This window comes from Rhipicephalus sanguineus, chromosome 2 (assembly GCF_013339695.2).
Source record: "Rhipicephalus sanguineus isolate Rsan-2018 chromosome 2, BIME_Rsan_1.4, whole genome shotgun sequence".
Taxonomy (NCBI): domain Eukaryota; kingdom Metazoa; phylum Arthropoda; class Arachnida; order Ixodida; family Ixodidae; genus Rhipicephalus; species Rhipicephalus sanguineus.
The window spans coordinates 232211054-232228817 of record NC_051177.1 but is presented as its reverse complement, the minus strand read 5'-3'; the positions used below and the strand labels follow the sequence as shown (position 1 = coordinate 232228817).

Below are 17764 nucleotides of genomic sequence, written 5' to 3'. Positions count from 1 at the left end.
TGTGTCTTGATGAGATGGTCTCCGGCTATCGCTATAGAAGCCGCCGTCGATGCACTAAGAGGCAAGCCTAGGCAAATCCGGAGTGCCTGGGCCTGAACACTTTGTAACGTTCGTAGGCTTGTTTTGCTTGCGTTGGTTATTGCAGGCAAGCTGTACCGCAGGAAGCCGAGAAAAAGTACCCTGTACAGCTGTAGCATGGCACTTGGGGACATTCCCCAAGTCTTCCCAGCGACAAACTTCAACAGATGACAGATGCCAATCAACCGCTCTTTTAGGTATGATACGTGATGGCTCCATGATATGTCTCTGTCAATTATGACACCCAGGAACTTGTGTGATCGAATATACGGTATAGCTTGACCGTTGATTATTACGCTGTAGGTATTCATAGGCTTGCGCGTAAACGCCACGAGAGCGCACTTCTCGGAAGAAATTTTCAAGCCTCTGTTACGGAGGTAATGCGCAGTTTGAGTGGCAGCTCGTTGAATTCTCGCTCGCAACTGTAGGCGTGTTACGGCGGACGTCCAAATGCAGAGATCATCCGCGTACATTGATAGCCTAACTGTGCTTGCCAGGTGCTCAAGGAGGGCAGTCAGCGTAAGATTGAACAGCACAGGACTGAGTACGCCGCCCTGAGGGACGCCACGGTAGCTAAAATGTGGAGATGTTTGACCGTCCTCGGTGCTCACAAAAAAGGATCGCATTGAGAGATAGCTACGTATCCAACGTAACATCCGACCGCCTATTCCTACCTCTTCGAGAGCGGTGAGGATGGCTTCATGCGTAACGTTGTCATACGCCCCTTTGACGTCGAGGAACAAAGAAGTGCAGAGACGATTTCGGCCTTTCTCGTGTTGAACGTAGGTGACGAGGTCGACTACGTTGTCAATCGATGATCGACCACGTCGAAATCCTGCCATGGCATCTGGGTATGTGTTGTTGCACTCCAAGTACCACTCCAGGCGTTCGAGGATCATCCTCTCCATAACTTTGCCTATACAACTGGCCAACGCGATAGGGCGGTAATTGTCGTCATGAGGTATCACCTCATGACGACAATCAATATATATGTGTAACAGTGAAGAAGAGGCTTACCGTCACGGTTGTGGGTGCCTACCTATCCACATCAAGTCGATTTGACGATAAAAGACTGCAAGGCATCCTGTCATCATCTACCCACCCGTGCGTTACCATCGGGGACTTCAACGCTCACCATACATTCTGGGGAAGTAGCAAGATCAATGCTAAAGGCAGAAATTTGGTGTCCTTCGCTTCCGACAATGAACTATTCTTGCTAAATGACGGCAGTCCAACATTTTTGCGTCGTTCAACGTATAGCAGCTGTCTTGACTTGGCGTTTGTGTCACGAAGCCTCGCCAGGCGTGCTGGGTGGTTCCCGGACATAGAAACGCATGGGAGTGACCACATTCTCACATATGTTAAGATTGAAGGATTGTCCCCTTCTAAGATACGCAATAGCATTCAAAGAGTGGACTGGACAAAATTTCAGTCTCGCATGGAAGAGCAATGTCAAGCGAACAGCTCACTTGCCTTAGAGGAGATAATCAAGAGCACGATACACGATACTACGCGTACTCTCACATGCTCTTCGAAATTAACGGAATTTGACATCGAGTTAGAGCGACTTCGAGCAATCCGACGACGTGCTGAACGAAGGTACCGACGCACGGAGGCAATGGAAGACTTACGGACCGCTCGACGTCTACAGAAGAAGATTCAGCGCCGCATAGATAAACTCGAATCGCAACGTTGGACTGTTTTTGCGAGTCCCTTGACCCTCGTAAACCTCTATCGCTATTGTGGAGGACGGTACGAGGTCTGCGCACAAAACCCATTCAGCGGTCACCATTCAAGGCGCTAGCTCTCTCTCAAAAGCGACCTGATATTGACGTGGCAGAAGAATTTTGTGCCAATTATCTGGGCAACTCACAGCACCAAACAGCCTATTACCCTCGAGCATCTGTCCACAACCACGAGATCCCCGCATGGATTTGCCATTTTCCATACATGAACTCAAGGCAGCACTAGCTTTGTGTGGACACGCGTCGGCACCAGGGCCCGACGGAATTTCGTACAGAGCCCTGTGTCATCTGGGCGAACGCGCGAGAAATTTTCTCCTGTAGTTGTACAACAAATCCTGGCAAGATGGCACGCTCCCGACAAGCTGGAAGACTTGTCGCCTGGTTCCACTGCCTGAAGCCGGGAAAGTCACCGTTGGAGCTCTCATCTTATAAATCTGAGAAATGTGCAAGCTCTCAATAGGAGTCAGGCCGCTGCATGATATTTAGTTATGACAAGAATTGCCAGCGTGCTACTGTGCAAGTGGTTTTCTCGATTATTTGACAAGCTTTCGAAGCTTTCGCTTTTCTAGGTCTCCTATCTGAGTGTACGGGCTGATCTTGGCAAGGCAGTTCTGTGAAATCTCGAAAGGTGTAGGAAGGGTTATAAGGAAAAATTGCCATCCAGCAGTTCTTCATTTCTGCATAGCGCTCGGCTACAAATCGATGGATGGCAATTTCCCATTTCATGTCCAATCAGCTTTAGTCAATACGAAACCTTGTGCTTGTGGGACGAAACTGCCAGACTCTTTTGAGAGACTGCATGTTTCTCAGGTATTTCAACTTGCTTTACGCTCACCACTGAACTCACGCACTCTGGGTAACCCGAGCTCATCAAGCAATTAACCTGTATGCGTGAAGCTGCACTGTATTGCATGAGGGTAGGATTTCCTCAGGGTGAGAATCAGGGTCTTCGTTAGGGAGAGTGCTTCTGCAAGCTCTGTGAAGCACAGAAGACGTTTTTCTCCTGCGCAGTACGAACGGTATTTCAATTCTGCTGACATGCAGGAAGAAATGTGGGACAAACAAGCAGCAGATTAATGAACAGCTCAGCGAGCACCACAACAATGTGCACAATACCGTGGAGTACCATTTCGGCATCCACTGTTGTGATTGTGGGTGTTCCCTCTTTTTTGGTCAGTGTTGCACTTTGGCCAGACATAGGTACTAGCTGCAATATAACTTAGGCTGAAAATTTCTGTAATTACGCTTTCACAGCGCGAGCGTTGAATACCTGGTTGAAATTTAGGACACTAGTGGGCACATGCTTGTTTCTATATGAGTGTGTTGCCTCACGAATGTTGTGCTGTGTGCTGAAGGGTAAGTAAAGCATAAACTCTTGTTACAGCAAACATGCACGCTACAAAATTTCAGATATAACTGAGTGTATATTCGAACCTCAGTTTGGCAAGCCTATTTCATCATACAACAAAATTCACTACAAACTATCGGCCACAACAGACACAATTAGAAGGAAATCTTTTTTTCTTTATATTTAAGTTATGAAATGCATTGTTCCTGCAGCCACAGGTGCGGTCAGTAAACTTGACAGTGCGGATATCTCCTCACTTTGCCCTTTAACAGTAATTTTTTGCCAAATTCGAAGTCATGGTCGCATTTTCTTTTGTTGCAGATTTACAATCTTCACAGTGACCTCTTTCGAAAGAAGCTAGTATTATTATTTAAAGTCATCACAAAGTGAGGAAAAAACATTTTTCTTCGGTATCGACGCATTCCTTATTCACAAACAATTAAAATAACCGTGACAAAGAAACTCACATTAGAAATAAAAATGCATATGTTTTGAAATCAGCACGTTTGACACGCTAAGAAAATTGTGCAACGAAATTACTGTCACCTATGTACAAGTCACAATCGTCAAGCCAGCACACGGCTGAGAAGGTGATCCTCGGATAGATTAGAATTTCGAACTGGTTAGGAAATACTTGCCTCAAAGGCTAATATCCAATCAATCTGATTGCAACATGGCAGTAGTCTCAATCAAAACAATGAGTGATTCACTCGTTTGCAGGAGAGGAACCATTTTGCACATCTATGTTGTAATCACAGTACATGTGAGCGTACGCAAGAAAACTGCGGTTGTGCGCCTTTCTAAAAATACAAATGAATAAGGAAATTCCAGTAACTATTCATCTTAATGCTGCCAAGAGAGAATCAATTTTCACTATTTTTGAAAAAAAACGCCCAAGCTTGGCAGCACTTTTGTATGCATAGCAGCGTCTGGCTGTGAACAGCTGGAATTGGAACTCCAAGGACAAAAAGCAAGTGACTGTCAAGAGCTCAACCTTTGAAGGAAACATCAGTTTGAGACGTCAGTTTTCGTGAACGCTACGAATGGAAACCACCCAAGAGACAAGCTGAAACTTGCCACTGCACACCAGCATGGATGTGTGAGCGATTGCTGAGCCACTGGCGTAAACAAGCCTTGGAATGCAAAGCAAAGGACAATATGACAAGTAAAAACTTCCTCATGTCCTCACAGGATGACAGGTACTTGTTTGTGGTGCTTTATATTTACGTCATTTCCTTTGAAAGGGGTAAACCATGACAAGGTTAAATCACTGCTGGAAATATGGCGACCTTAAGCCGAGCTTCTAGCGAGGCCAGTCCCCACGTCTTGCGTTATAGCTTGACGCCATTTTGGCAATATATTCCCCTGCTAGTGAGCTGCAGGGCACAGCTGCTGAGACAATGACCTGCAGAAAATGAGCAAATTTCACTGAGTGACAGGATCAAGATGTTTAATGCAGCTGCGTGACAAGAAAGGCAGCCGAATCGCAGGAAAGATTGGACTGTCAAAGCAGGTCATGTATTCAACTGTGAAGGGCAAAGGAATTGTTCCAAGCAAGTCTCGCAGAAAATTCATCCATTGCGCTGCAGGTTCTGTGACGTAACACGCGTAAAGATTGAGTCTGGACACCTGACGTGGCTTCAAGATGCATGAGCTTGCGAAATTTCGATGAACGGACAATTGTTGAGGAAGTGAGTGGAATAACTGGCTAAGCTCCTCGGACACGATGGTGTTGTATTTAGGGACCGATGGCTGGACCAATGCAAGGTGAATGCAGCAGCACCAGTGTGGACGCTGTGTCCACGTAGAAAGGAAATAAGTTGCTGATGCTTCTTGCCAGGTGCAAAGATATGGACGTGCTTAATGCCGACGAAATTGGGCTTCTCTTCAGGCAAAACCTACACAATTTCAGGCGACCACTGTCACAGAAGTGCTCCAAGAAGGGCTTGACCATGCACTTTGTTGCAATATGGAGGGTACATAAAAAACAACGAAGTACAAGCAGGCTCACACCTAGCAGCGAATAAATGAGAGGTGACTGCGCTGCCAACACAAAGGCATGGAGGAACAAAGACGTTTTAAGAGCCTGGCTACTGCACTTATATAGGCAAATGATCAGGCACAAGCAGGTGCTCCTCTTCTTGAATGAGTACTGAAGTCACAGAAAGCTAGTCCGTCTAGAAGCAATCGAGCTGGCTTACTTTCCCTCAAATGCAGCATCCATGAGCTCATCGAGGTATGGCGCCCTGTGTGAAATCTGCGTATCGCATTAACCGTGTCAAAGGCCTGTGCCCAACCTCTTCTACATGCCGAGGAATCGGGAATCCAAAGTGAGCATCAAGTTCCAATCAAATAGTTGACAGGCATTTTGAAAGGGCTGAAAACATGTGAATAAGAACTGCTTGAGGAAGGCTGATTTAAGTAGAGGCGACAAGTCTTGACCGTGAGGAATAGACATTTTTCAAACCTTTCAGCTTTCCTCTTGTGCTGACTTAGAATAGAAAATTGAGCGAGTTGGTATTTATTCATACTTAGGACTGTGCAGCGCTCACAAAAAGGGACAAGGGACAGAAGGAGCACAGAGAACAAGCGCTGACTCTCAACTGAATTTTTATTCCGGAAAAACTGAAAATAGTAAACGAGAAGAAATAATCGAGTCACGTGACTTGTACTCCACACTAAAAACGAAAAGAATATCCAAGGCTGTTGCCCCTTAACATAGCATGCGCACAACGACATTTGGGTCACACTTCCGCACGTGCTGACCAGAAACTCGTATTCCTTATCCCAACGCTTTATCAATGGTTGGATAACGCATCTTTCATAGCTTCTTCCAATATGGAAGGCCTCAATAATTTCTTGGGGAAGCTGCTTTTTATGCCTGGAAAGAACCATGGTATCAGTAAAGTGCGGAGTACACCCGCAGTCCCGACGATGATCTGCTAAACGAGAATTCGTGTCTTTTGTTAATGAACGCTTGTGTTCTCCCAAACGAACATTCAGGCACATCCCACTCTGTCCTATATAAGATCTACCGCACGACAACGGGATCTGATACACTATTCCCACCTCGCAGTCAACAAACTTGGACGCGTGTTTGGTACCATAAAAGCGAGCGAATGCGAGCCAGTTGGTAAGAATCAATGGTTAAAAACAGCGCGAAGAAGACGCGGACAAGAAAGAACACAGGACTAGCGCTGACTGCCAACTGATGGTTTATTGTAAAACGCGCAAATATACACAGAAATAGAAAAAACAGGGAAGGGAAACATAAGAGAGCTTCTAGCGGCGCATGCGTCCAGCGGCACATTATCGTTTATTCATAGGTGACTAGTTACGGAGATAGCAACACTCCTTGTCTGTTAGATTAATAGACGGCTCGCTTACACATGCTTCATCTTTACATTTCATTGCGAAAGCCTCGTAGACTTCACGTGCAGTCTGGTCCTTGCATGTGCGCAGCACACGCGTCTCCTGAAAACGAGGTTGGAAGCCACACTTAGCACAGTGAATGGCCAAATTGCTGCCGCTTCTTGCCTTAGAACACCCTTCCCTTTATCAACTACAGACATCACGCAGAACGTAAATTTAAGGGCAGGTAACAAGCTCTTTTTTTTTTCAAACGTAAAGCCACAGCAACTGACTGCTTCAAAATGATACGCAAAGCTATGTGCAACTTCTTATTGGATCAAGACTGGCAATAAAAAGTCCTTTCGTAATAAAAATAATGAATCAGCATTTCCATTTACGAACCGCATGCATGTCGGAGTGCTTCCAGTACACAGCAGACCCTTTACCAATGGCAGTTTGTATAACATTCACACATACTTTGAAGCAGATAATAAATGCAGCAGAAGAAGGAAACTACTAGGCAACTTCCCCTCGAAAAAAAAAATACTTCCACCTGCGCCCCTGGTTTATGCTGTGACTGCGGTGTGTCTCCCGCGCACGTCTGGATTTCCTTACGGGGAGACCCGTTGCTATAGCTCACAACCACAGTGGGGTAGTTGCCCGCCACCGCCGTGGTCCGTAACCGCGCGAAATAGGAAAAAAATGAAGTAAATAAAAAATACCCAGGATCGGATGGGATGTGAACCCGGGCCCTCTGCGGGGCATTCGAGTATTCTACCTCAGAGCCACGCTGGTGCTCGAAACTCCTTTGCAAAAAGACCTTATACAGGCGTCATGTCGGGCAAGGAATCGCGTTAACATGAGTCATATAGCATGGCAGAAGAGGAAAATGACAACCAGGTATCACACAATGCTAATTGCGCAACGAGTGTGTGATTTATTGCTTGCCACCCACTACAAAGTGATGAACCATAATTCTTCATCGTAAGTGCAAATGATGCGTAAGTGCATCAATGAACAAAGTGCACATGATGCTTAAGATGTGTAGCGGCTACCTCGCTTATCCGGAGAAAGACAAATAATGGCATATTGTTTGCTTCCCTGCTTCACAAAAAATATGATTTGTGGCGTAATGGATATCTTGCATGTGTACTTGTATTAGTTCTCCAAGAAAGTTTAGAACGGGTTCTAGAAAGGCCGCTCTTTCAGCTTTCGCTGTGACTGTGCTGCGCGTTCCGCGCAGGCCTGGCGTTTTTAAATTCCGCCTCGCGATATCAGTCGCTTTTTCTTGCAGTGTGTCAATAAATTCTACTAAAGGAGCTTGGACTATTATTATCTTTTATGTGCCTTTGATTTTATTTCAGTTTGCAATCTTTATCTTTAGTTTGCAATGTCCCCGCAGGATGACAACGACTTGTAAACTTATTGGATCGCTTTTGTTTTTCTTTTTTCTATTGCTTCAGCAACTTCTCCAATTACGCCAACAGATTTTCCATGGTCGACCGAAGTGGACGAATGAACAACCACTTCTTCAGGTAGGCTTTTTGAATTGGCTGCATTAGTGATTATTTTGCGTGAACCCACGATAAACGACAAAAAGCGACGGGGTGTTGCCCTTGTTGCTTTAGTGAGCAAAAGCTGTGCAGCAAACAATGTAATGTTTGCTATCCTTACTCAATGATAATAATAATTTGTGGGGTTTTAAGTGCAAAAACTAAGATATGACTGTAAGGCCCGCCGTAGTGAAGGGCTCCGGAAATGTCGACCCTCTCGTGTTCTTTAAAAGGATGCGGACCAATGCTTTTGCCGCCGAGATTATCAGCCAAGTTGAAAGACCAGGTGCCGAAATCAGTACACCGAACCTTCATTTCAGGCTGAAACTACCGGAGAATAACTTAATGCGTTTTTCACAGACTGCCATGTCTAGAAGCTGCGCCATAAGCGAAAGGGGTTGACGTTTGGTGAGATGTTGCGCCCCGCCAAAGGCCATGGCAATCTTGCCAGCCATCGCCGTAGCGAGTGTTTTGTTGATTTGAGCAAATACATACAAAAAGGGAGAAGGAAGGGGAAAAAGAGTGAATGATGGTCGCACTGTACCTGCCTCGCTCCAGCGGCTGACACATGAGCGGTGTCCATCAGTGCATAACGGATGAGTAAAGGACAGGAAGATGACAGAGGGACACTGTTTACATGCTTGAACAGAAAGATGTAACGGATATTTACATATGTACTGTATATAAAGACGTAATGCCTCATAGTTCGCTTGAGAAAAAGATCAGCTCGAAAGAGTTTGTCACCTGGCTCCGCACACCAGCACTGTTCCATCGAGGCCAGACTGCTCGAAGTCGCATAGAGTTCTATGACCAGCCTCCCACGTGTCGGAGGGGCCGCGAGGCTATATGGAATGTTTCGGCGCTGTCGGCCGGCAGCTCCTGCGCGCCGTAGTGGTTCAATAGATCCTCCCGCGGTGTTTCTAAAGCAGTACACTGCAGAAGCAAGTTTTTGAGGGTCTGCACTTGAGCTCAGTGTTGGCAAGTGTCCGTCGAGGCGAGTCTGAGACGAAGCCTGCACACAACGGGCGCACCACCGCAGGGGTCCCGGCCTTCATCGGTAAGATATGCCGCGTGCGGTACGTGGGTCAGGGTGCTGCTGTTGCAGGTACCGTCGGATGCAGCTGTTCAGGGGCACATCAAGAGGACGCAGTAGATGTGCATTTGCAGCTAGCTTGCCGACGATTTTATTGCTAGACACGCCGCAGTGGTTCGGTACGCACTGCAGTCGGACTGTGACACCCCTGCTGACGAGTGCGGCGAGCTTGCTGCGTATATCGCGCACTCGAGGGAAGCCCCAGCTCTTCCTCCGGGTTAGCGCGTAGCGTGAGCCGCATTGTAGTGAACCTTTCCGCGGGGCCGGTGACGCCTCTAGAAGAAGGTCGAGTTCCATGCTCAGGGCCCAGACCTCAGCTGCCGTTGATGACCCATGATGCGTCGGTCGTTTCTGTTCGGTACGCTGAAACGTTGGGATGAATGCCGCCGTAGTAAGTGGCCCCCGCAGCACACATTGAGTGTTCTCGTTTACTTTCAACCGCGAAGCGAAACTTGTCAGCGCTGCCAATCGTCCGCGACGAGGTCCAGCAGGTGCTGCACACCCATCGTTTTCAACCGATGCCTACCGACGCTGAGCGGGCACCTGTGTCTGCAGATAGTCGGCGGCGCACGTACGCGGAAGCCTTGCGAACTTCCATACCCCTCTCGAGACCAGCAGTTCCAATCTAGATGATGCCGGCAGTCGCAATTCAATCAGCGCACGCTGGTTTGGACATCGATGGTCGCCGAGCACCCACGCAGAAGTCTGACCTCTGGCGTGCGTGGGACAGATGACCTACCTGCTACCGGTGAGGCCGGTCACATCTAGATCTATACCGCGAATGTCTGTACTGACAACTTGGACTACGTGGTTTCTCCATTAATTCTCGTCGTTCCCATGTTAGTCAGAGGCCAACAAAAACAACTGAAGAGTATCTGGCCCAGAAGCGTGTGCCCATCACACGACATCAATCGCGGTCACCATCTCTGCGGCGACCCACAGCCACTGGACCACGTTTCGGCGCAACGGCACGGAGGAGCTGCCCAAGACCCCGTCGGAAGAACGCAAAGTAGCGGCCTTTGGGGGCGATGTTGCTGGCACTCAAAGTGCGGAAGACCTCCCATCGACGCTTGCACAAAACGCCACAGACATTGCATCAGAGTTCGAGTACAGTGGTGGAGAAACGCCGTCATCTGCATCTGAACACGGTGACGGAGTCTCGCTCGACATACCTGTGCTTAGAGACGGTCTTCAGGTCAATCCTTAAGTGGAGACATGTGCAGACCTTTCAATTATTAGGGGAATGCTTGCAACAGATCTCAAGAAATTGATGACACCTTGGAGTGGAATGCGTATTCGGACAGCTGGACGACACGTTGTTGCACCACTATCGCTGTACTAGGTCGATAGTACACTGGGTCGGTAGTACACTGTCGCTGTACTGCAAGAGTGATAATTTGTGCGTAAGTGTTCGCAGTTACCTGCCTTGGTTTTCGTGACTGTTCTCGTCAGATAATTCCCGGCATGGACTTCCTTCAAGGGTGCGGAGCGATCATAAATCCGTGAACTTGTCGACACAACGCGCAACAGATCGAGAGGCCAATAGCTGTCGCACACCTGCGCTGCACGTTGCTCGCGACAGTGTGACGCTGCCTCCACGAGCGACTGTTTTCATAGAGGTTGCTTGCGAATACCACTGAGACGGTGACGCGGTCGCCGAAAGGAAGTTCACACTATTCCTGCTTCAAGGCGTATGCGCAGCCCGAAGGCTTGTGCGTGTTCTTGGTGGACGGTCACAGATACTTGCTACAAATTTCAACTGCGAACACCGGCATCTTTTTCGCGGTACCACCGTGGCTTATAGACCTTGTAGCCGACGTCATGGAGTGCTTCGCGTCCGGGGAAGTGAGTGATGGTGACAAGTTTATTGACCGCAATGACGTTAATGCGAGGCTGTCGGACGAGAGGAAGGCTCTGCACTTCATGATCTTCTGAAGTTATTTCAATCTTGCTTCGCCCATTCTTCTAAAGTCCGTCACAGGCCCCTCACGAAGCACCGAATTATTACAGGCGATGACGTTCGCCTTATACGACAGCAGCCTTACCGCGTTTCTGCCAAAGAACGCGAGGCTGTTCAGACGCACGTAAAGGAGATGCTCGACGGTGGGATCATTCAACCATCCAGCAGCCCCTGGTCCTCACCAGTCGTTCTAGTGAAGAAAGACAGTACGCTATGGTTCTGCATTGATGATAGGAAGCTAAACAGCGTCACGAAAAAAGACGTTTACCCGCTTCCACGAGTCGATGACTCTCTCGACAGGTTACGACACGCGAAGTATTTTTCGTCATTTGATCTAAAGAGTAGCTATTGCCAGATAGAGGTTGATCAGCGCGACAGAGAAAAGAGAGCATTTGTAACTCCAGACTGACTTTATGAATTCGGAGTTCTTCCTTTCGGCCTCTGTTCTGCCTCAGTGGATGATGGATACCGCTCTGGCTGGCTTGAGATGCCAGATGGACTATCTTGATGATCAGTACTGTGCGCGATGTTTTATCTGGTTGTTGTTCCGCTATGTGGCAGTGGTGTCGGTAATACGTGGTGTTTTCATGGCTTTATATTTGCAATCAACGCAAAATAAAGCTCAGTTGCGAGTGCGCCTCTTTCCTGTTGTCTAACTTCCTCAACCTTTTCTTACATGGCGCTAGACCCCCACCTTGCCCTGTTATTTATTCCATGGAAGGTCGAAAGTCCCAGGTTCCTCGGTACATTCCTCGTGAGCTGTCCTCCTTTTGTGTCAGAAGGGGCATCCTTTAGAAGAAAAATGTTCTTGGTAGCGACAAAGCCTTTCTACTCGTTGTACCTACCGACATGCGTGGTGGCATCCTCGCTGCGTGTTACGAGGAACCCACACCAGGACACTACGGCCACTCGCGAATTCTCGCCAGAGTGCGCCAGCAGTATTACTGGCCACGACTATCAACGAGCCTACACCGCTATGTGAAAGGCTGCCGCGAGTGCCAGCGCCGCAAAACGCCGCTTGTGAAAGCCGCGGGCCTAGTACAACCGATTGCATCACCGAGGACACCATTTGACTTCGTGGGAATGAACCTTCTAGGACTCTTGCGTTTATCGCCCTCCGGGATCAAATGGATTATAGTTGCCACAGATCACCTGAATTGTTATGCCGAGACAAAAGTGTTACCCCGCGGCACTGCTTGTAAAGTCGCAAAGTTCTTAGTGCACCACATCGTCCTACGGGATGGCTGCCCGTCATGCGTGATCACGGACAGAGGGGGGTCATTTACAGCACAAATGATAGAGGACATGTTGAAACTAAGCTGCAGAAGTCATCGAAAAATAACAGCTTATCATCCACAAACCAATGAACTGACGGAGAGGCTTAACAAGGCCATAGCAGAAATGCTGTCAATATACGTGGACGTACAGCACAAAACCTGGGAAGACATTCTTCTATAGATCACGTTTGCGTAGCAAGCGGCAACGCAAGAAACAACGCGATTTCGGCCTTGTTTACGGACGCAACGTGGAAACTATGCTTGATGATACGCTTCCGTACGATAATAGCGGTGAACTTGCTCCAGACGCCGAGCAATACATTCAGTACGCCGAAGAACCTCGACAACTGGCTCGCCTAAACAATAGTCACCAACCAGATGCAGATGCGCGACGTTACAACCTGCGCCGCCGAAACGTCGCCTACCAACCTGGCGACCGAGTGTGGGTGTGGACCCCTGTCCGACGACCAGGCTTATCTGAAAAAAACTCCTGAGCCGTTATTTCTAACCGTACAAGATTCACAGACCTGTCAGCAATAAGAGGTATTTCTTCACGGCGCAGTGTCTTCTTGTCGACAACTTGGGCCCAAAACCGTGCATGTCGCACGGCTCAAGCCGTACTGCACACAACAGCCCTTGTGCTTTAACGCTAATTCTTGCGTTACCATGGGCATTGACTTTTTTGTTATTTTTGTTCTCGTGTGGTTTTGTTCATTTTTCTGTGTGCGCTTAGCGCAAGTGTAGGTGCATCCTTTTTATTTGCCCTGGGCACTGGTACTCACACTATCTGGTTCTCTGCGTTTGTATGCGCTCATTTCCCTCGCGATCCTACTGAAAGTAATACGCGCGTACGAAAAAGAAATCTTGCACTAATGTCTTTCTTCTGCAGGCCTCGGTATTGTTCTAACAAGGGTTGTGTGTGTGTCACTCCGTGTCCCGTCCTCGTCAATTCAGTACTGCACTTAACGTTATGCATATGCGTATTCTTCTAAATCATGCGCGTAATGCAGATCCACCACCATAAAACCTCAGCAAGTGCGTAGCACGGGGAATCCCGAGATTCGATTGGCAATCGCGTGCTTGCCGAGGGGGTGACGGCCTCTCTTGGCCGGTGGCGGTATCACCGACCGTTTCAGAAGCGTTTTTCGCAATTTTAGGTAAATTATTACTATTATTTTTGGTTATTTCTATAGTCTATATTATTTCAGGTCTTGTGAGTTTATCTTGCACTAGTTTTAAGCATTGTTAGCCTTATTTTAGGCCTGTATTGACCACTGCGTTATTATGCGACAGTAGTCGGACGACAAGCAGGGCCCCTAAAGTGTTCCGCACTGAAAAAAAAAGAAACGAAAGCGCTCAAGGTCATTACGTATCAGCCACAGGTAGGCTGATCAAAGACTGAACGGTCGCCGACGAAACAGGAAGCAGCAATGCCTTTCCGGGTTTACTGTCGTCGCCTATATTAGCCATCATCACGTCGGTGCGCACCGGAGTGCGCACAACGAGTGATGCACGGCATGATACATCTCCTATCTTTTTCTTTTTTTACAAGGCATCTAAAAGAAGTACAATGCGATAGGAAAAACACAAATTAAACAATAGTTCAGAGGAACAGGCCACAAACTGTTTGTTCCAAGTTGTGGCCGTATGCTAAACGTCTTCGTTGAGATCTAATGTGCGAGGATCTTCAAGGTGCCGGTCAACTCACACGAGGCGTGATCTCATGTGGAGGCTCTTCTGCGTCATCATCTCCGATGTCAGTGTCACTGTCACTGTAATACGCAAATGGCCCCGAGGTCGCCAGCAACTGTTGTCGGTTACGCCGCAGCGTTCACCCCTCTCTAGTTGCGACGTTGTAGGACCTCGGGGCTACTTTCCCCAATACCTTAGCCTTTTGAGACCAAGCCTGGCCTTTCACGTGAACCACGCCTCTTGGTAGGAGTGGTCTCAGCGGTCGTCCGGACGACCTCTGCTGGCGCTTTTTTACAGGAAGCTTGGGCTGCAGGCTGAAGTCGGGGAGTCGGGGAGTCTAGTGCATATAGGCCTGCCCTGCAAAAGTTCCGTCCGGTGACCGGCCATCCTGCAAGGGAGCAGAGCGGTGACCAAGTAAACCAAGCAAAAAATCTTCATCAGTGGTTCTTTTTCTTGTGTGGACATGTGGACACCCTTTTCTGCTAGCTGATAGCGGCGAACAGAGCGTCGACCGCCGATCAACTGATAAGCGGTGGAGCGCGTCGGCATTTATACATATGCGGTCGAATATTCCAGCGCTATCGCTGGTTGTCGCGCAAGCTCTAGAATAAGCTCGAGTGTTGGCGTCTTGCGCGCAATCTTAACAAAACGATCTACAATAATCGCGAAGCTTCTCGAACAATGAGGCGCGGATTGCGCTGAGCGTTGCTGACAGTCTTTGTGGGCGAAAACCGAATACAGCAAGATTGATAAAAAGAAAGGCACATGGCAATGCCCCCCTCTGAAGAAAGCATCGTCACAATGCTTAAAACAGAACACAAAGAGGGGGGGGGGGGCAATGCATGCAACAATAAATGACAACAATAAAGCAAGAAAGTACAAAACAAAGCAAAATTACCGTCCTCAGATTCACTCACGCGCGTAATATGGTGATGAAAACTGAAGAGGACGATGTGCGACAGAGCGCGTGGGCACGGACGTGGACAGCGCCGCGAGAGAAAAAGGAAAAGGAAGTTGAGTTTCAATCAATAAACTGTAACGGAAGGGGAAGTCAGTCTCTCTGTCTTCTATATATGGCTTGAGGAGCAGGACATGGACGACTTCAGGTCGCGCACGGCGCCACTGAGAGTTCGTAATGCCGCCAGGGACAACCTCGTACTCGAGTGCGCCAAGGCGTCGAAGTACCTTGTACGGTCCGAAGTATCGTCGAAGAAGCTTCTCACTAAGACCCCGTCGGCGTATTTGCGTCCATACCTATACACGGTCACCGGGTTGGTATTCCACGTGGCGTCGTCGAAGGTTGTAGCGGCGGCTGTCAGTCGTCTGCTGGTTCTTGATCCGTAGGCGGGCGAGCTGTCGTACTTCTTCGGTGCACTGTTTGTAGGTGGTCACGTCGATGTTTTCCTCGTCGGTCACGTTTGGTAACATGGCGTCGAGCGTCGTTGCCGGGCTGCCGTCCGTAGACCAACTTGTATGGCGTCATCTGTGTCGTTTCTTGTACGGCAGTGTTGTACGCGAAGGTCACGTACGGAAGCATGGCGTCCCACGTCTTGTGTTGGACGCCGACGTACATGGCCAGCATGTCGGCGATGGTCTTAGTAGCTCGGTCAGGCCGTTGGTCTGGTGTGGTACGTGGTGGTCTGGCGGTGGCTTGTATGGCTGCATTGCAAGATCGCCTGAGTTAGGTCAGCCGTAAATGCCGTACCTCTGTCGGTGATGAGAACCCCTGGGGCGCCGTGTCGAAGGACGATGTTCTCCACGAAGAACTGGCAACCTCAATGGCACTGCCTTTGTGCGGGGCTTTTGTTCCGGCGTAGCGCGTGAGGTAGTCGGTAGCCACGACGATCCATTTATTTCCACAAGTCGACGTTGGGAACGGCCCCAAGAGGTCCATCCCAATCTGCTGGAATGGTCGCCGAGGAGGCTTGACGAGCTCAAGGAAGCCTGCTGGTCTTGTGGGCGGTGTGTTCCGTCGTTGACTGTCTCGGCACGTCCTTACGTAGTGAGTGACGTCGGCGGCAAGGCGCGGTCCGTAGTACCTTTTCTGTGCTCGTGCGAGCGTGCGGGAAAGTCTGAGGTGTCCACCCGTCGGGTCGTCGTGCAGGGCATGCAGAATTTCTGGTCGCAGTCCCGAAGCTACAACGATAATGTAGCTGGATCGGGTCGGAGAGAAGTTCTTTACGAGGACGCTATTTTTCAAGGAAAATGATGCCAATCCTCGCTTGAATACTTTTGGCACAACGATGGTCCCGCCCTCCAAGTATTCCACTAGACCCTTCAGTTCCGGGTCGGCTCGCTGTCGTTCGGCGAAGTCTTCGGTACTTATGGCTCCCAAGAAGCTGTCATCATCTTGGTCGTCGGGCGTTGGTGGGTCGACGGGGGCACGAGACAAACAGTCGGCGTCGGAGTGTTTCCTTCCGGACTTGTACACGACGGTAATGGCGCATTATTGAAGTCTTAGGCTCTACCCTGCGAGCCGACATGAAGGGTCCTTCAAGTTAGCTAGCCAACACAAGGCTTGATGATCGCTCACAACATTGAAGGGCCCGCCATAGAGGTAGGGGCGAAACTTTGACGTATAGCCCAGATGATGGCGAGGCACTCCTTTTCTGTTGTGGAATAGTTGACCTCTGCTTTAGACAGCGACCGGCTAGCATAACTGATAACCCTTTCCAGTCCGTCCGTCCGCTGCACAAAGACGGCGCCGAGTCCTACGCTCCTTGCATCGGTGTGTTCGTCGAAATGCGCAAGTATCGGAGGCGTCTGCAGGCAGTCGTTTCAGTTCATGAAATGCTTCGACTTGCGTTGTTTGCCACCTGAATTCGACGTCGGTCTTCGTGAGCTGCGTTTGTGGCTCGACCATAAGTGAAAATTTGACAATGTGTCTGTAGTAGGCGCACAAGCCGAGAAATCGGCGCTCGGCATTCTTGTCGGTGAATGGCGGGAAAGCGGCGATGGCAGCTGTTTTCTGTGGGTCTGGGCGCACTCCAGTCTTGCTGATCACACGACCCAAAAACAAGAGCTGCTCGTACGTGAAGCGGCACTTTTCTGGCTTCAGGGTGAGCCCGGAGTACTTGACTGCCTGAAGTAGGGATTCAAGGTGCTGCAGGTGTTCGTCGAAGTTCGATGAAAATACAACGACCTCGTCCAAGTAAACAAGGCACGTTTGCCACTTCAAGCGAGCTAATATTGTGTCCATGACTTGTTGTAAAGTCGCAGGTGCCGAGCAGACACACAAGGGCATGGCCTTGAACTCGAACAGGCCATCCGGTGTTATAAAGGCAGTCTTCTCTCGGTCTCTCTCGTCGACTTCGATTTGCCAGTAGCCGGTCTTGAGGTCCATCGAAGAAAAGTACTTCGCGTTGTGGAGTCGATCTAGGGCGTCGTCTATACGTGGGAGAGGGTACACGTCCTTTTTCGTGATTTTGTTCACGCGACGATAATCGGCGCAGAAACGTAGGGTCCCATCCTTCTTCTTCACTAACACCATGGGTGACGCCCACGGACTCTTTGAAGGCTGGATGATGTCGTAACCTAGCATTTCGTCGACTTGTTTCTTATGGCCTCACGTTCTCGCGTCGAAACTCTGTACGGGCTCTGACGAAGTGGCCTGGTACTTTCTTCTGTTATGATGCGATGTCTTGCGATCGGTGTCTGCCGAAGTCTG

The 17764-nt window shown here is 49.0% G+C and overlaps 1 protein-coding gene across 1 annotated transcript in view; it reads left to right on the top strand.

Annotated features, from left to right (window-relative positions):
* The window catches only part of LOC119384162 (acid phosphatase type 7-like), a 515431-nt gene that overhangs the window by 48653 nt on the left and 449014 nt on the right, over positions 1–17764 (top strand). Inside the window, 1 exon segment of the mRNA XM_037652450.2 lies at positions 7986–8057. Within this exon segment, the coding sequence (XP_037508378.1) occupies positions 7986–8057 (72 nt within the window).